General features: G+C 45.8%; 2 protein-coding genes across 2 annotated transcripts in view; both read right to left on the reverse strand.

The window, feature by feature from the left end:
• Nucleotides 1-4696, reverse strand: part of BEND5 (BEN domain containing 5) — a 47468-nt gene extending 42772 nt beyond the window's left edge. Inside the window, exon 1 of the mRNA XM_060083324.1 lies at nucleotides 4471-4696. Within this exon, the coding sequence (XP_059939307.1) occupies nucleotides 4471-4696 (226 nt within the window). The remainder of the gene's footprint in view (nucleotides 1-4470) is intronic.
• The window catches only part of AGBL4 (AGBL carboxypeptidase 4), a 1272021-nt gene that overhangs the window by 250454 nt on the left and 1001578 nt on the right, over nucleotides 1-19989 (reverse strand). The gene's annotated exons all lie outside the window — the stretch shown is intronic.

Here is a 19989-nt window from a genome sequence, read left to right on the forward strand (position 1 = left end):
GTTCACTGGCTGGTAGGAAGACAGGCCTATTCACGACCAACCAAAACAAGACACAGAATGCTAAGCTAAGTGAGGAACAGCAAAGTAAAAGGAGAGCTCCGAGGAAGGAGGGTTTCCACAGGGGACTGAGGGTGGAACAGGGAGCTGCCAACACATCTGTCCACTCCTCTGTGGCATTCGTCCTCAGCTCACGGGACTGCAGGCATGTCACGTGTCTGCCTTCTCCACTGAAGGTGAGCTCCATGGGCAGAGGCCCCATCTCACACAATGATTAATCCATCCTGGTTGGCTCAAAGGAGTGCCTGAGGGTGTGTTCTCAAGATGCATGAAGTACTGCAGGCCCAGGGGGCGCTGGAGAAATGGGGTTGGTCTGGGGCTGCTATGAACGCCCCGGCTGAGAAGCTTAAGTTGTATTCAGTAGGCAACAGGGAGCTACAGAAGGTTCTAAGGAGAGAAGTGACTTGACTAAGACTGTATTTTGGAAGATTATTCTGACAGCAACTTGGAAAACAGATTGAGGCAGGGTGATCAATTAGAAGGCAGCTGTGCTGGCTTAGCTAAGAGCTGGTGCACGCCTGGATGTGGGCAGTGGTGGTAGAGTTGGAAAGATGTACAAGATAAACCACAAAGCCCACCTAGAATGGGTCCTTTCTCTGTGCTGCCCTGGTGCCTGGCTTCCACCTCTATTTAGCACGTACATCGGGCCCTAAGACTACACCCACCCTGAGGATGATGCCCATTTCTTCTCTGTCATTCTGCCCGGACAGAAACCCTACATGGCAGAGCCTGAAAAGTTAACTTTTGTTTCGCCTGGATTGTGCTGTCATTTCAGTCCCAGGACCTCAGACCTGCTGGTGCGCTGGAGCATTCGCTTATTACAGCACTGGGCCTGGTGTATAGGAAGTCGGAGGGGGACATTTGACAACAAAAGGAATTTAGCACACCGAATAATAATAACATAGCCAAAGTGCCTGGACAGAATGGCATAGAATTTTAAGACTCTGAGCTGAGAAAAACCAGTTTTGGCCCCATAAAAAAACCCATAAATTCAATACCATGAGCCCCAGTAGCAGACTGGATTGCAGTTAGATAACGGTAAGCTCTCCAAATGGGTTGTTCTCATTTTCAACACGCTGTCTGGCAAATAAATGAGAGTGACGAAGGAGACCACAGCCAAAGGTGAGCCTCATCTTGAGTTACGTGGACCATGGAGGATGGGAGCTCTCCTGAGATTTCCTGAGGAAAATGACAACTTAGCAGGGAGGAAAGCACGTGTGCTCTGTAGGAGGGAGGCTGGTAAGAGAGGAAGAACAGAAGGGGCTGGAAAACTCAGCATCTAAAACTGTTCCTGGGCTCGAAAACTTGACTTGAACTGTCAGCTTCACGGACACTTCTTCTCTTGCCTTTCACTCCTTCCAAGCCTGCTGTGTGGCTGACGAGAACATCAGCTACTTGACAAAGGAGAGCTCCAAGTGGGGGCCTGGCACTGGAAGACCTCGGTTTCAAGTCTGGCTTTGTCACTTGTTAGCTACACAGCTGGAGAGGAGTCTCTGAGACTCAGTTGTCCTCATCTACACAATGGAAATAGTAACAACGCCAAACTCTACCAACAGGGTCCCGGGGAGGACTAACAGAGATAATGCACAGGCACAAAGTAAGACTGTCAGTAAAGGTGTGTTTGTTTTTTCCCCTTGAACTGAAATCAAGGCTATATACTGGGTCTGACACACATGGAAACTGTGATGTAGACCAGCATATGCTGGAAAATGCAAAGTCCCAAAGCAGCTGGCTTTGACATTTCCTGGACACAAGAAGAGGTACACCTGAAGACAGCTCTGGGTTGGCCTGGGCAAACAGTAAAGTACCGCACTTCTCACCCAAAGCCATAAAGCGGCCCCGAACTGCCCCTGAAACTACGCTTTTGGTGCCAGAGAGGGATTAATTACTCATGGCTAATGCACAAAAACATAGCTATCTCTGCCTCCCGCTTGAGGGCTCGCCGCCTCACATCTGGTCCCACAGCACCGTGGTATTCACAGCTAGGAGATGCCAGAAGATGAGCTCTTAAGACGAAGTCACTGCAAGCAATTCTCAGAGCCACCACATCCAAGATGGGGTTTCAAAACACATGGGAGAGTTCTTCCAGGATAAATGAATTCCCAAACCTACCCTGGCCCTTCCAGTCAGGTCTGGGGCCAGGACGGTGGCTCCAATTTAAAAGCTAACCAGCTGATTGGAATTCTAAATGTGGCCTAGTCAACGGCAAGTTGTTTCTTTTTTTTCCCCTTGCTCTTCTCAAGAAAAAAACCTGAAGAGAGGTGGAGGAAAGTGCTTTTCAACTCACTTTGCCCAAACCGGCGCCACGCTTCTTCTCTGGATCTCCTCTGCCAATTTCCAGATGTTGTCTAGGTCTGTTTGTGGGTGTGTGTGTTTTTAATTGTTTGTTTTCAATAACCCTAGAGACTTATCAACATTCCAACTTGGAGGATGAATAGTCTATAGATTCAAGATTCATGGTCCTCACACCGATAATTACATGTGTCTTACTGAAGAAGACTTTTGTCAGTTTCCAAACTCAGAGTCTGTGGGGGCTGCCATCTGCCTCAGCAGCCTCTCTGCGGTGCCTGAAGAGCCAAGCACAGTGGTGATGTTTACTGCATGAATAAGTGGATGCAGGGACAATCTCTAAAAGAGGAAAGCAGCTATTACACACTAAAACACCTACCTACCACTGACTCCTGACCACATCACTCCCCCTCTCCTAGGGCCCTTCCAGATCTAGGAGTATAACAGAATCATTAAGAGCATGCTTTCTCTTCTTCTAGCCAAGGGGAAGCCAAGGTTACAACCTACCTATAACCTCCTCAGGCCTATACTGTACTCTTGGGGAAAAATCTCCTAATCCCTTCCCTCAGGTAATTAAAAGCAAGCAAACAAATGAAATAAAACCTAATCCGCTGCAGAGGTTTCCCTTTTCTACATACTTGCCTTCATTCTGTTCTTCTGGCCCCAGGCATGCCCAGGTGTTTTGCGTGGGGTCTATACCACTGTGCCCCAGGGCTTGCCAGAGAGGTGGTCAGGACACAGTCTGTCCAAAAGGGCCCCAGGTGCTCATCGGGTTCCAGTTCTTCTTTCACTCCTCAACTCTGGCAAACCTACTTTCTAGAGGCAACAGGAGGTGATGGAAAGGAACTTTTCATGAACCACAGCTCTAAGCTACTGCTAATTTGCCATAGGACCCTAGGAAAGTCGCTTCTGTTTCAAGCCACAGTTTCCTTATTTGCCAAATTTAAATATGATACATGCTGAATTCATCTTTTAAGGAAAGCTAAGCAAGTTGGAAGAAATAGGAAAGGTCTCAAACTACAAAATGCTAGCAATATCTCCTAACCCCTGGTCTTCTCTTCCAAATGGAGGGCAGGGTGGTTTACTGTCTCTGTCCACTCTGAGGTACACCCTCCTTACCAGCAACAGATAAAAGGCTGCTCCCCAAAATGGAAATGATACTTTTCCTCATCCACTCGTATCTGTACCCAAGCCTCCTAAAACTAGCTGGGAAAGAGGATCCACTGACTTTACAAAGGAAAAGGTGCCTCCGAATGGCAGAAAGAACCTGGTGAAGGAGGCTAGAGGGCTGGTTTCTAGTCCTACCACCAAGTGAACCTCAGCATCCTCATCTGTCAAATGGGGATGAGACCACCTGCCTTGCCTATTTCTCAGGGCCCTGGGAAAGCAGGAATGGGAGATCTGGTCTTATCCTGACCTAGAAACTCTTTCCTGGGCCTCAGCTCTCACTCAGAGAGCCTTCTGGGAGATTCAAAAGGGGTGTGGAGTCTGAGGGATGCTAAGTGCCACTGCTGCTTTACCTCTGCCACCTAGCCAGGGAGGGGCAGGAGAGAGTGGCACCCAGTACCCAGTGATCAAGGCCTCTTCATCCTGTCCAATGATGGCCCGAATGGGACAAGGATGTCATAGCTTCCCTCTGTGAAGAGGGACTCCCACCTGGCAGAGTCTGACAATATCAAGTCTTGCCTCTCACTCTCAGGCGGTACTAAGGGCCTTAAAGGGAGAGACAGACAGCTAGAGAAACTTAAGGAGACAGAAGAAGCAGAGAGGGAAGGAACTGCGAGAGAGGTAAAGAGGTGAGAGACAGAGAAATGAAGGTACAAACAGGCGGGGAGAGAACAGGAAAGTGAGGGAGCCGGAGAAGAGACAGAAACAGTAAGAGTAGGACAGACACAGAGAGATGGAGACAGACTGACAGCGCGGAAGGTGTCGGGGAGGCGGGGAAGACAAAGGGCACCATCCCGTATTTTTAACTGGTCTGGCCTTCTAGAGACACCCCGTCCCCCAAAGAAAAGCCTACGGGATAGGAGAAGGGGGCCGGAACAAGCAGCGGCTCCCCCCGGCCCCCTACCCGGCTCCCGGCCCCCGCCCGGCCCCCGAGTCCCTCCCGGACCGCTCGCTCACCTGCCAGCGCCAAGATCTGGGCCTTGTGGAGCAGCAGGGCGCCCCAGTCGCGGGGGGCGCGCGGGGGGCTCTCGGGCCCGGCGCCCAGTTCTTCCGGGCCCCGGTACACGGCGTACACCTTCTGGTTGTCAAAATCCAGCCGCGAGCGGGGGCTGAAGTCGCGCACGCACGACACGGGCAGCGCGTAGCAGACGTTGTCCTCCAGGAACCGCACAAAGGCGTACATGGTGGGCGCCGGGGGCGGGCCCCGGTCGGCCGGTCAGCCCGCGGGGCGGGCGCGGAGGTGGGGAGCCGGCGGGGGGCGCGAGCCGCGCGGCCGGGCCGGGGGGCGGGGGCGGCTCCCGGGACCCCGGCTCCCCCCGCTGTTATTGTTCCTGAAAGCACCGCTCTGCCAATCGGCTGCTCTCGCCTGGGCGCGGAACCTGGAGGGAGGGGGGCGGGGGGCGGAGGAGGGGGTTTGGAAGCGCACCGCCACTCGCGAAGTCAGACCCGAGCAATCACAGCCGGAGCGCGATTCGCCGAGGGAGGGGAAAGGGCAGAGACGCTAAATCGCGATAATGATAACAATAGCCTTGCAGGAAAAAAAATGCATTGACTAATATTCAAAGTCGCGCTGCGTGCAGGATTTGTGGCTTCAACAGCCGCAGTACAAAACAAATTGCATTGCAACAAAACTGCACTGCACAGGAGAGGAGAGTGTGAGAGAATAAATGCAGGGCAGGGGACAATCTTGTTTGGATTCCCAAGTGTAAAATTGCACTTGCAAGAGAGCAGAATTTTGGAGTGTATCAAATAATTGAAACCGCTCCTCTCAACTCCTTTAGTTCATTGTTTTTTTCTTTTTGGCAAAAACCGCCAGCTCCCCTGTGGGGAGGGTCAGTCAGCCAGAAATGTTCCCCCTGTGCTGCCAAACTAGTTCTGACCAGAAACTGGGGCTTATCTGGGATTTCCAGTTGGACCAGCTGGCTGGGGCAGTGGAGTGTTTGTCAAGGGCCCTCTCAGCTGGAGGAAGCAGTGTAGCTTTTCTCCCCTGTAGTCTTCCTCCAGTGAAGCACCCCTCCACAGAATGCCTGCCACTGAACTGGGACCAGTTGGAATGAGCAGGGAGTGGAGGGGTGGTCGTGGTCGGAAGAAGGCAAACCCAGGGCTAGCTGGGCACTTCTGGAGCACCTCGAGGAGTTCTGACTGGGCTCTGTGTCATAGGAACCCCATCCTACATTAGAGGGGGTCAGCATCCTCGCACTGACGCCTCTGAGAGGGTGGGCTTTGTATCAGGTATGACTACTTATATTCCTGGCACCTGACAGGGGCTCAGTGAAGTTGGGGTGAAAAATAATAATAAATAAAAATCCACATTCACCCAGCCATTCAGTCACACCCATACTTTTTTTCAAGCGACCAATATTCACTGGGTATATGCTACATGCCAGATTCTGGGCTAAGGGCTGGTGGTATAGAGAGATGAACAGACAGCACAAACACCTGGATCTCTTGTGGTGTAAGACAGTGTACCAGAACTTGAGTATCAATTTTGGATTCCGGTGCCATAATTAGGTTACTATATGAATAACACACCTTCTCTTGTCCTGGAAACCCTTACAATCTGGTCTGAAAGTATTAAAAACGTATAAGTAAATAATTATGTTATGGTGAGAAAAGTGTTCTCATAGAGGAATGCTGAATTGAGGTGGCAGACTGAATTAAATGTTATATTTTTTTAAAAATTCATTTTAATGAACTCAACCTGTAAGAAAACGACAAAATAAATGTACCAAAATGTTGTTTCTTAGTAGTGGTGGGCGATTTTATTTTCCTTTGTTGTTTATATAACTATTTTCCACAATAAGCAGGGATTACTTTATAATCAGAAAGCATTACACGTTATTTTTTTTAAAAAAAGTGCTGGGCTCACATTTCAGATCAGCTACACTAATGATTAAGTAGATAAACCAAAAACCTCTAGATTATTTCACTGTGATTTGGGGAGTACATTATACAGGTGAAGGCCATCAACATGCAGCTCCCAGATCCAAATGTACAGGTCAGATCTAGTTCCCTTAAACTTAGCCTCTGGCATATATGCAGTGACAGCCAGTTATGAACACATGTTGTCCTGATGCAGATGTTGAACCTTTGTTGCCCACATACTTGTGGAAAAAGAGGAGCCACTCTGAATTGTTCTAGCAGGTTTATCTTCATGATTATGATTTCTTTGGACTGATCTTACATGAGTTTTTATTTTAAGAATACATTCCTATGGTGGTCAAGGAGAAGTAATGTGTAGCAAGACTTCTAATAATTCACAAGGTGAGTCGTGCAGAGCTGGCCATATTTAATGAAATACCATGAAGCTCCAAACTATGTTTGTGAAATAATTTCAAGTAGCACCATGGCCAACCTCCTAGCCCATCTAAATGAGAGTGACCTCAAAATACATTACCAGTCTCATCTCTACCACCTTCTGCACACAGTACACTCCAGAAACATTACACTATTTGACATTTCCCAAGAGAGCATGTTTTATCAGGTCTCAAGCTTTTGTGCTTGGTTCTGCCCTCATCCTGGGAAGTTCTTCCTCCTGGAGTGCACAGTGACCTCAGCCTCCCCTGAAGGCCAGCTCAGATGTCACCTCCTCTCTGAAGCTTCCCCAACCAGCCTCTCTCCTCAAGCACAGGCAGTTTCTTTCTACTATTTTGTCCCAGCACCTTTTATCTTCCCTCATTAGAATGAGCTCTTTGAGGGGGGACAAAAAAGCCATGTAACCTCAGCATCCCAGGATCCTAGCACAGGGCTGGGGAGAAAATGCTTATAAAACAAATGCATTAAAGAAAGACACAGCATGAATAACAAACCTCTTGCGTGGTTTTTCTGAACATTTGTCCCTTCTTTTCAGAGTTGGGGCTGAATCCCAACTCTGTCTTTCCCATTCCTGGTGATCAAAGTGCAGATCACTGATTCTACTTCTTGTGAGACAGACACATCCATGAACATATTAAGTATCACTGCACCCTCAGGTTCAAACAAATTCCCCATCCAAGTCAGTGTAAATCATTCTCATAAGGGGGCAGTTCCATTTTCCAAGAACCCAGAAAGAAGAAAAGAACAAATAATGACGTGGATGCCAACAGAGTAAACACGGACTCAATTCACTTTGCATGTAGGTGCACAGAATGGATTCTAGAGAAGCAATGGTATGTACAAGATACTCAAAGAGACACACTTCAGCAGCCTAAGGGCAACAGAAAGACACCCAGAGTTTCTACTTTCTGTGTGTATCACATAGTCAGTCTTTTAACACAGCTTCTAGAGAAACTACTAAGTGTGCCTCCTCCATCCTAGTGAAAACCAGAGTCAAAGTACCTCTTTGATCCAGAGACTGTTGCCCCAGGCTTTACACATACCAGAAACTAAAGCTGTTGATGGATGATTCATTGATTGGCACACAAAGACAGTTCAAAAGTACAGATGTCATACTTAAAGAGGTGGCTAAAAATGTCAAGTTCAACCGAATCACAGTTGAATCCCCTCTTCAATATCCCTGCCAAGTGCTCATCCAGATGCTTCTTATATAGTTCTAATGTTAGGAAGTTTACCAGCACGCCTTATCTTTGGGACACTACTGACTGTTAGAAAGGTCTTTCATACTTACACTGAAGGAGAAGCTTTCACCTTGTAGCTGTCATACTAGGTTCACCACCAAGAGTCTCATGCCAGCCCATCAGATATGGAAGAACTGGGGATCCTATCTCATTAGGATCTTGTTTGTCTTCTGCCCAGACATCTTCACTGCCTTCACCTGTCTCTCCTCATATGACCTGGTTTCAGTGATGATCATTGTGATATCTACTTTTCCTCCAAAGTTTACTTACAAACCAAGCATGCCAGGCAACAAATATATATGATTTCAATTAATTTCACACTGAACCCTTGAAGTGGGTATTATAAACCCCATGAGAGAGTTAAGAAAATTAACAAAGCAGTTTGGCTCTGGGGAATCCTGGAAGGCCTGCGGTCATATTTGCATTTTAGACATTTTAGACTAGAAGCAGTGTGGGGTAAGGACTGGGGGGAAGCAAGATTGGGGAGTGGGAGGCCTGTGATGAGGTTGACTGTCCTCTCCCTGCCCCTCCCCTAACTCCCTCTTTCTACCAGCCAGCTGTACTTTGCCTCTTGTCCAAGTCATTTTAATGGAGCAGAAAATGTACACATATGGGGCAGGTTTGCAACTGTGTCTGCATTGCACTTTCCTGTTGAGTTTTGCAGAGCCTTGGGTTAATGTCAAGCTCCTTCAGCTTAGCCAGCTGAAGCATGATCAGGGGCAGCAGGGGGACTTATGTTTCATATTACTGCATGGAATTCTCAGTGTACTTTGTAAAACTATTTTAAGGAGACCTGGTTTCTGTGAGTTTTTAAAGCAACTGGAGCGTGTCTTTTCAACCTCTCTGCTAATGATTGACCACATTTTTTCATGATTTTGCCTTTTTTCCCTGTGATATTTAATTTGACGTTTTAAGTATTTGCTTTTTAAATTTTTTATTTTTTTTTATTCTGCCCAGAAAAGCAACTTGCTGTGCTATGAGCTCAGGGCTATTGTCTTCTCAGGCTGATTCAAGGAAGGAATGTTGATACATGGCCAGGAGGATCTGGGACTGTTGGGAGGCCCATGCTGGGCATTACCCTGAGCTGCTACTATCACCCAAAGGCAGTGGTATCAACCCAGTATATCTGTGTGAACTCCTGATGATGAAATCTGGTTGACTCTGGTGGTGGGGTTTTGGGCAGAGGAGGAGAGGGCAGGAGACAGGGGGAAGGAAGAGAGGAGGTGCTCATTGAGTACAACCTCAAAGCCCAGTGAACACTGCCTGGAGTTAGAGGGAATGCCAACTTGTCATGTATGTGACCACCTGGAGGGCCAAAGGAATATGGGCTTCGGAATCAGACCAAGGATTAAATCCTGACTTTGCCACATTTTTGCTGTAACTTTGGGCAAGACACTTCGCCTCCCTGAAACTCAGTTTGCTTACACATAAAATGAGGCTAATGATATGTATCTTCTGAATGTATTATGAGGTTTGGGGCAGGAGTTTTTACCCTCTCTGTGTATCAGAACCACCTGGGGAACTTAAAAAAATGTCCCACTCCCAGGTCCTATCCCCCAAGATCCTGATTCAATTCGTCTGGGGACGGGACCTGGGAAATGATTTATTTTTAATTCCCAGATTATTCTAACATCAGACCAGTTGAGCACCTCTGAGTTGGAAGATTTTAAGGTAACATGGCAGTTGCATAAGAATTGCTCAACCGGGGCTTCCCTGGTGGCGCAGTGTTTAAGAATCGCCTGCCAAAGCACGGCACACGGGTTTGAGCCCTAGTCCAGGAAGATCCCACATGCCGCGGAGCAACTAAGCCCGTGTGCCACAACTATTGAGCCTGCACGCTAGAGCCTGTGAGCCACAACTACTGAGCCCACGTGCCACAACTACTGAAGCCTGAGTACCTAGAGCCCGTGCTCCGCAACAAGAGAAGCCACCATAATGAGAATCCTGCGCACAGCAACAAAGAGTAGCCCCTGCTCGAAACAACTAGAGAAAGGCCACGTGAAGCAACGAAGACCCAACACAACTAAAAATAAAATAAATAAAAATAATTTTAAAAAAGAAAAAAAAGCATTGCTCAACAAATCCAAGATGTTATTTTCAGGGTAAATATACAGGGCTCTGAAATGTCTATGTAACCTCTCTTGGGCACAATAATTTCTTTGTTTGAAAAATGACATACCAGTGTGAAGTGAAGACAGTATATTGTAGTCTTAGGTCCTATATACAAATCCTGGCCTAATAAGTAAGGTTATTTTTAGTAAGTGTGGCCATGGACAAGTTTCTTAATCTCGCCAAGCCTCACTTTTTTCATGGAAATATTAATACAGCTTCATAGGGTTGTTATGAGAATTAACATTTTAATAATCCATGTAAAATGCTTGGTACAGTGCCTGACATATAGTGAGTTCTCAGTATACGATAGTTCCTATTACTATATTATTATCATTATTATTACTAGAGCTCTTAATCCCATGCTGAAAGATGCCTAATAAATGTTTACTGAGTCAAATTGAATATAATGAGCTAAACTATGCTGATAATTATCCAACAAGCACTCCACAATGCTTCCATCCCAGTGCAACACCCTTCAAACCAGAGCCTGTGGGCACAGGTGGTAGTCACCAAAGGAGTTCCCAGATCTCACAGGTTCAAACGTCTCTGAGGCTATAGGCCTTGCCCAAACCTGCAGCAAGCACTTCCAAGATAATGTGTTTGGAGCCATTCATTCTTTCAAGTGGACTTTTTGAGTATTTTTTTAGAAGAAATAAAAACTTGTATGTATTATATAAAATGTAACATGCAGACACATTTACAGCAATCTGAAGCCTTGTGAACGCCTGATCAAGCAGTCAACACAATGGTCAAGTTCAACCAATCAGACCTCTGCTATATTTTGATCTCATGTGGGTCACACTCAGGAGCTGGTTACACAGATGATCCGAATCCAGGCATTTTCATCTAGGTGTGTGTACTCCACATAAGCAACACAAAGCAAAAGAATTCCCCACGGTTGAAGACCAAAAGAAGTTTATGAATAGAAGAGAAAGAAGAAATGCTGTCACAAGGGAAGAGCATTTGAATTGGTTTTGAAAAAGAAACAAAGAAATGGGCCTACCTGGGACTTCCCTGGTGGCGCACTGGTTGAGAATCCGTCTGCCAATGCAGGGGACACGGGTTCGAGCCCTGATCCGGGAAGATCCCACGTGCCGCGGAGCAACTAAGCCCGTGCGCCACAACTACTGAGCCTGTGCTCTGTAGCCCACGAGCCACAGCTACTTAGCCCATGTGCCACAACTACTGAAGCCCACACACCTACAGCCCATGCTCCACAACAAGAGAAGCCACTGCAATGATAAGCCCGCGCACCGCAATGAAGAGTAGCCTTCACTCGCTGCAATTAGAGAAAGCCCCCGTGCAACAACGAAGACCCAACACAGCCATAAATAAATAAATAAACAAATAAACAAATAAATAAATAAATAACTTTAAAAACAAAAAACAAAACTTAAAAAAAAAATTGGCTTGCCTGGGAAGGATGCAACTTGCCTCAACTATGAATTTCAATTACGGGACTATTGGTTTTAGAAGCTGCCTCTGGTTTCCCTTATTAAATTAACTCATTCTGTTACTTTTCAGCTGAAATGTCACTTCCCTAGGAAAGGCCTGCCTGACTTGTTCTTCCCAGCCCCCTCCACAGACTAGCTCAGGAACCTGCTACCTATTTCCACAGCTTCTTATATTTTTCTTCATGGAACTTATCACAATATATAACATATATTTATTCTATTATTGTTTGTCTCTGCCACTAGATTGAAAACTCCACCAGAGAAGAGACCCTATCTTTCCTCTTCACCACTGTATCCTAGCACCTAGCCTGGCACAAGGCAGACCCTAAACAAACACTTGCTGAATGAATGCATGTCTGAAACATAGACCCTGGAGAAGAGAGAAGCCCCCAAAGGTGAGGAGGAAGAGGTGTCCCAAGGGCCTTGTTTTGTTCCTCTGAGTCTTACCTTTCTCTTGTGAGTGTCTCTCTGTTTCTGGGCTCCCACCATGTCTAGCTCCCATAATCTGGCTCCCCAAAACAATAAAACCCCTTTTGTAGTTTTCCCTTAGAGCGACTAGACAGCTTGACATTTTCAAAATGTTTTTCTAAATACAAGGAGAGAAAAAATTGCAAATAATTACAAAAAAATAGTCACGTGGACAATCATATATAGTTGACATACACTGGAACCAACAATAATGTAATAGCATCAGGAACCTCACTGACACAGTCCCTGGGCTTCCCAGGACATAAGATGGTGATTTTGCCTCATCCTACAAGGCTACACTTTCTTCTTACCCTGCTGTTGGCTGGATGTCATGGACTCTAACCCCCTACTCAGGGGGAACCCTGACTCATTCTAGTCTTCTGATGATTCCAACATTGTTTGGGAGGTAACAGGGCAACTCTCCTTCAAAGACCACATGCTAGTCCTCTGGTTACGATCTCTGCTCCTCTCAAGCACCCATGGCTCAGAATGTCTGCCCTTCAGAGGTCCACAGAGGGCCAGAGTGAACCCCACATTTCCATCCACTCTTAGGCTTTTGTTTGATAACTCTGGGCTGCTATTCTGGGTCAGAGGCACACAACGGAACATTCATTCAGGGAATTGACGGAACATTCATTCAGGGAATTAAGTCTTCTCAGAAGCACACAGCAAACCATGAATAACTCTGATTTTCTTAAGAACATATCCTAACCATACCATAAATTCAGTACAAAATCAGAAGAAAGGAATGAAAATGTAACTAACAATTATTGATTCCTGTGATAGGATCTATACTGGTTGCTTTATTTATTTATTTATTTATTTATTTATTTATTTGTTTGTTTATTTTTTGCAGTACGCGGGCCTCTCACTGTTGTGGCCTCTCCCATTGCGGAGCACAGGCTCCGGACACGCAGGCTCAGTGGCCATGGCTCACGGACCCAGCCGTTCCGCGGCATGTGGGATCTTCCCGGACCGGGGCACGAACCCGTCTCCCCTGCATCGGCAGGCGGACTCTCAACCACTGCACCACCAGGGAAGCCCAATATAGTGGCTGCTTTAGACATATCTCCTTTATTATTTTCAGAACACCCATGAGATTTTATATTTCCATTTTTCTGATGAGGAAACTAAGACTTATAGAGGAGATAGAAGTTGTTTATAGTCATGTGGAAAAGACCTGAACCTCAGGTTCTTGATCCAAAGCCTGGTTTTGGGGCTTCCCTGGTGGCGCAGTGGTTGGGAGTCTGCCTGTCGATGCAGGGGACACGGGTTCGTGCCCCCGTCCGGGAAGATCCCATGTGCCGCAGAGCGGCTGGGCCCGTGAGCCATGGCCGCTGAGTTTGCGCGTCCGGAGCCTGTGCTCCGCGACGGGACAGGTCACAACAGTGAGAGGCCCGCGTACCGCAAAAAAACCCCAAAACAAACAAACAAACAAGAAAAACAAAAAACAAAGCCTGGTTTCAAGGGCTGTTTTGATATGGGCTTGCCTCAGAGTTTCCTGGGCAACAAGGAGCTGAATTGATTGTGGAGTTTAATCCCCACTTCCCTTTCTTAGAGGCTCGAATCCTGACTAGAAATCTGAGAACTAGATCTTAGGGGAAAGTCCAATATATATCTTAGGGTTCCAAGCATCCCTAAATTGAGTAGCTAATGATTCTGAGAATACTGATGATATGACTACTATGACTACTTTATCTGGGGTTTCTGAAACCATGGTTACTTACTCCAGAGACGCCAAATGTTTCAAGAACTCTGAGGTTTCTAACTGCTCAAGCAGATTTCTATATTCTTACACTTTCTGTTGATGGCCAGGGACAACCTGGGGATTACCTGTTACCCCATGGTCTGGAGGGAGTCTCTTCTGAGCCAGAACAAAAGAGGATCAGAGAGCTCCAGTGAGAGAAGTCTCTGTGAGAAGTGTCCCTCCCACCCCATTCTTACCCTGCTATCACTTGGAGGAATAAGAACAAGAAGAGGAATAATAGCCATGAACTTTTGTGGAATGTTTTGTGGAAGGCTTTACATACATTTCTCATTTAATCCTCAAAGCAATCCTGGGTGGCAGGTACTATATTAGTATCAGCCTCATTTTAGAGTTGAAGAAACCAAGGCATAGGGATATTAGGTAACTTGCCCAAGGTCACACAGGAGTAAATGCTGGAGCCAGGATTCAGACTCGGACTACCTGACTCTAGAGGCCCAACTCCGGACTTCTACCCCAGTTCTGGCTCCCTCTGAGTCTGACTCTTGCCCCACTGAGGGTGATTTGTGCCTTTCTAGCTAGAATGGGTAGATGATGGATCATCCATGCTCAGAAGGTCATATGCTGGTTTTCTAGGGATGTCTAGACCACTTTGATTGGTCCGGGTGAGACCCTGGCAGGCACTCTCTCCAAAAACATCCTGGAGTTCATTAATATTTTCATCCTATGTTGTGGCGGATGGGAGTGTACTAGATTCAATCTGCAGTATAAGAACGACTTTCTTTTATTTACTCAAAATCAGTTTCCTTATTTAGTACCACAATAGGGCCACCTATTATGCCAACCAAAAGAAAAAGTTCTTGACCTCTAAGTTTTTCTATTATAATGGAAAATGACTCACGTATACAACATGCCACACATTTTTTGTTGTTGTTGTTGATAGTTTTTTTCATATATTACTTTAGTGCTGGTGGTGGGTGAATTGATGTGTAGGGTATCAAAACCCCACCTCCCCTCCTTTACTATCAGGCACACCTTTATCATCATGGAAAATAAATGGCTAGAATAGAGGAAAAAGAGATAAAGGTGAGGCCCTTTTTTTCCCTAAGATACAGGGTAGACAGAAGCAAGACACACAAGGGTATTTGAGACGCTGGATAAAGGGGCCAGAGAGTTTAACTCAACTGATAGGCAGAGTAAGTCACTGGACAGGCCCTGCCCCTCCACCCTGCTAATGCATCCTGCCACTTTGCTGGGCCGTCAAAGGGTCTCCAATCACTGAGCTCTGCTTCTGGCTTCAGGACCCACGGTGGAGAGGCAGCCCAGCACAGAAGGGGGTATGAGGCCATAGGAAAAATGAAATGTGCACAGGCTTTAGACCCAGATTTGGGTTCAATTATCGCTCCATCACCGTGGGCAAATCTCTGTCAGGTTTTTCAACTGTCAAATAGAGTCTTATAAGGCTGTCATGGGGTCTAACAGACTACGCGTGTAAGGTGCCTGGCAGGCTCAGTGCCTCACACACAGTAGGTTCCATGAAAACCAGTTGTCTTTTTCATTCTCATCTTCCGAGAGAGTCTCTATTACCCTTCCCTCTTAGGAGGTCACAGGGTAATGACAGGATGGATCCCCAGAAGCCAGGTATTTTGGGACCAAGTATCTTCCCCTCCCTCTTCCCAAAGACTGGGCAGTATTACTGCAGAGATGCCACCCACCATCCTCTTCCTGGCCAATGCTGGGGCAGTATGCCATGTTTAAGAAAGCTGGGACCTTAATAAGATTGGTACTTTTATAAAGTTTTAGGACTTAGCTGAGTTTGGGGTTTTATTGTCTGCTTTTAAAATTATGTTCAGCTTTTGTACATTTAAAACATGCCTTTGAAATTGTGAAACAGTGTTCTCAATCATAACAAAGGATGAATTATGTTATGCTTTTCTGTTCCCATTTCTGGGTTCTTTTTTTGTATCCTTATATGAATTTTTCTGTGATGTCCTGCCTTGTGTCCTAACTCATCTGGAATACTAACTGTGAAATTCTGGGCAAGATTCTTAACTCCTGTAAGACTGCCTCTCTCAGTCATTCATTCATCTACTAATGACTATTTGTTGAGCGTTGATTATATGCCAGAAGCTTTTCTTAATACTTGGGAAACAGCAGAGAACCAGACAGTTTTCTTATCTATAAAATAGGAAACCAAACTTTTAGGATTGTTGAGAAAAGCAAATGAGATAATATATGTAAAAGAGAGGAAAAGGCAAAGAAAAGGACTGAAATTTATTGAGATTCCTGCTCTGTCCCTGGTAATGCTAGGTGCTTCACATGCAGCGCTCATAATAACCTTACAGATGCATCAGCTAAGGTTCAGAGAGGGAAAGTGAGGGCTCAAGTTACACCCTGGATTCAAACCTAGTATGAAGTTCCCACTCTGCTCTGTTGCTTCCTGTGGTCCCTGGCATACTACTTGTCATTTGGTAGGTGTGTTCATTGCCTTACCAATTCCATGTAGAATCTGGGAGGCTGTACTCTTCTTCCTGCTAGCTGATATATCTGATAGCACCAACTGTGATTTGGGTAGAGTAAGGGGTACTTGAATGAAAAATCCAAACCCTGTCCCCTACTTCCTTAGGGGACAAGATGCAAAGAAAACTCATGAAAGGCAGCGGTGTAGGGGGACATATACATTAAGGCTATAAATTTAAATTTGCTGTTGGAACATGTGAACAGTTATTAGTAACTCCAAGTCATCAGGGGAAGGACTCTGTGGTCCTCAGGCATCCAGACGCATCGGCGTAGGAGACAGCTGGCACATGGACTCTTGGCAAGAGAAACATTCTTTTCCCCAAGCCAACCCATCTCTGCTGCTGTGATTTTAATGATGAAATGATCAAAACTCTATCTCTCTGACGCTTACCCCGCCCCGAGTGGAGGCAGATTTCAATTGCACAAACAACGAGGTACATTTTTCCACTTGAGATGTTCAATGTCCAAGGAAGAAAGCGTCTTCCAGGAAATGTTCACTTAGGGCCTGCACACTTTCAAGAGGCTGAAAGCAGCATAGGAAATGAAATTACCCTGCTTACACTTGGCAAAGGGGCTGCAAAACTGCCCCAAGCTAAACAAGTTGGACATATGCACCATTTTTTCTTCCATCTCTCTGTTTGGACAGGTCACAGCAAGAGAACAAAACAGCTTTACCAACATAGGAGCCAGATAAGCACTGTCAACATGGTTTTAATTTTTTGAGCAAATCCTTATCTTTAGTATTATGAAAAGGAAGGGCCATGCCAGATGGTGCTTGTTGCCACTGAGAAAACCTGTGAGGGTTACCAGAATGAAAAGGTAGACATGGGGGAAGCAAAGAAGAGCTCTGCATGCAAAGAAAGGGAAAAGAAAAAAATCTTTTCCTTGGCATAAAGAAATTTCATCCTGAAGGTTCTTTTTTTTTTTTTTTTCTTGGCAGAGTAATAAACACCTTAAAATAGCATTATAAGACGGAAACAGAATCTATAGAAGCAGGAAACCAAGAATAGTGACTTCAGAGAACTTATAGCCCAAACCTCGCATTATAGAAATGATTAAACTGAAGACAGAAGGACAATAATTTACCCAAAGTCAAAAAGTTTTTCTTTGACTAAATCAGTCCTGGAACACAGCTTCTGGTGGGCCTTTCCTCTGTCCTATATCGCCATGCTCTCTCTTGATTACAGGGGAAAGTCTTCAGAAAAAGGTGCTCTCATCCATGCCTATGGCATTAGCTTACCTACTCCTAGAGAACCATACATAATTCATCATTTTCAAGGGTTAGCATCAAGAAGAAGCCTCTCCTAGTTGGGGAGGGGATGTCTGCTGTCACTTCCATCTGCCCTCTCTGTACTCCCCTACCCCCATCAATGGGACTCTCCAACACTCTGGCCAAAGCATGAACCCAACCCATTTTGGGGGAGTTGCCCTAAGCATAGCTGATGCAGTCTGGACTCCCAAAGAGGCCTGACTGAAACAAAGAGGAAAGAAAAGGCAGCAGAATGTAGCATAGTGATCTGAGCCTTGAAATCAGATAAACCTGAGCTCAAATCCCTGCTCCACAGCCCTTTAGCTGTGCAGATCTAAGCAAGTCACTTGACTTCTCTGAAGTTTGGTTTCCTTATCTGTGGTGTAGGTTCATTTACCTCCCAGGGTACTTGATAGATACAATTAAATAAGAGAACATACAGAAAGCATCCAGCCCAGATCTTTGCACACAGTGGACACTGGTGTAAACAAAGCATTAAAGAATCTGATTTAGAAAGCACAGGTGTACAGCCAAAACTCAAAAAATATTTCCTGGACCACTTTCTTTGAGCCAGGCACTGTGCTAAGTGTTGTGACAGAGACAAAAAAGACATGGGCCTTACCCTGCAGGAAATAATTTTTTTCCTCAGTGTTATGGGTTGAATTGTGTCCCCCGCCAAAAGCTACGTTGAAGTCCTAACCCCTCATATCTGTGAACGTGACTTTATTTGAAAATAGGGTGTCTGTGGAATCAAGTTAAAACGAGGTCATTAAAGCGGGTCCAATCCGATATGACTGATGTCCTTCTAAGAAAAGAAAAATGATATGTGAAGACAGAGACACATAGGGATAATGCCATGTGACTACAGAGCAGAGATTGGAGTGATGCAGCTGTACGCTAAGGAAGGCCAAAGGATGACGGCCACCACCAGAAACTAGGAAGAAGCAGAAACAGAGCCTCAGAGTGAGCACGGCTCTGCTGATGCCTTGATTTTGGACGTCTAGCCTCCATAACAGGGAGAGAATACACTTCTGTTGTGGTAAGCCACCCAGTTTGTGGTACTTTGTTTGGGCAGCCTTAGGAAACTCATACAACTGAGGAGACATACGAGGGGGCCAATTCAATAACTGCAACAGAAGAAGTGGAATAACATTTATTGAGTTCCCTGTGCTGAGCCTGTTACATTTATTCAATTATGTAATCTTGGTTAAGCCAGGAAGGAAGGCTTCTTGTGAGGCCCAATGCTAATGGAGGCCCAGTGTCTATGTGGAGGTAGATTGTCCAAGGAAATGGACAGTCTGTGGCTGCCTGACTATTCCCTATATTTGGAGTTGACACCTGAAGGATGGCTAGAAGCTCTGCAGGTATGAGAGGGTAGGGAGGGGAGACACCTTTTGGTGTGTGCACAAGCAGAGAAGTGTGAGCTAGTTTTGGAACTTTCAGGAAACTACAAATATTTAAGCACTGCTTGGAGTACAGTGCCATTTATCTGCCTTCTAGACTTTCTTCTCCACTTTGATATCCCACAGACACCTCTTATTCAAAATGTCCCAAACTGAACGAGACCCTTCTTTTGACCCCCATTCATACCTCGTCCTACCTGTTCTCCCTCCGACCTTCCCTGATTTGGTAAATGGTCCACTTACCCACCCATCCAGCCTGGCTAGACGTCTCAGCGTGCCTGAATACTCAGCCCGTGGAAATTGACTTCCCTCTTGTTCCAGACTTACACAGTCATTTCTGAGCTTTACTGCCTCTGGTTCTGATGGGATCTCACTTGGCACAAGCTCCCAACTCTCCAGCTGTGTCTCCCAGCTGTATTCCTTCCAGCCAAACCTCTCTGCCAGATAATTGATGATCTGCAGACAAGTTCTTAATTGCAACGGGGGAGCACATATTTAAAGAAACTTTGTGATAAAGCAAAGGATCCTTCTTATAACACGAAGGACATTTCTCTCACAACCCCCCCACTCCCGCCAATTTATTATCTCATCTGGATTTTCATTTCACATATTAAATCCAAAAGTCTCTTACAGCAGGATCCCCAAAACAAAAGAACAAAAACCTGCCCAAGGGACAGATGGTATCATCCTGAGGTGCAGCCACGTGCTTCCCAAGATGCTCTTCTTTCTAAGTCCAGCCCCTTTGGCCCTTAGACTCAAGACTGGGCACTTACTGGGAGAAAAGAAATTTTGGCTCCTGGCAAGAAAGGGAAGGACATGTGAATTTATTAAGGATCTAATACATGCATGGCGCTTTTATTTATGTTCGCACATTCTCCTCTTCATGATAACCCCATGAACTGCTTCCCATTGTATAAATAAGAAAGTTCAGCACCTTACCCAAGCTAGTGAAAGCTTGTAGGGGAGATGACTAACATTGAAGGGGTGCCTGAATTAATCATAATGAGAT

This window comes from Mesoplodon densirostris, chromosome 2 (genome assembly GCF_025265405.1).
Source record: "Mesoplodon densirostris isolate mMesDen1 chromosome 2, mMesDen1 primary haplotype, whole genome shotgun sequence".
Classification (NCBI taxonomy): domain Eukaryota; kingdom Metazoa; phylum Chordata; class Mammalia; order Artiodactyla; family Ziphiidae; genus Mesoplodon; species Mesoplodon densirostris.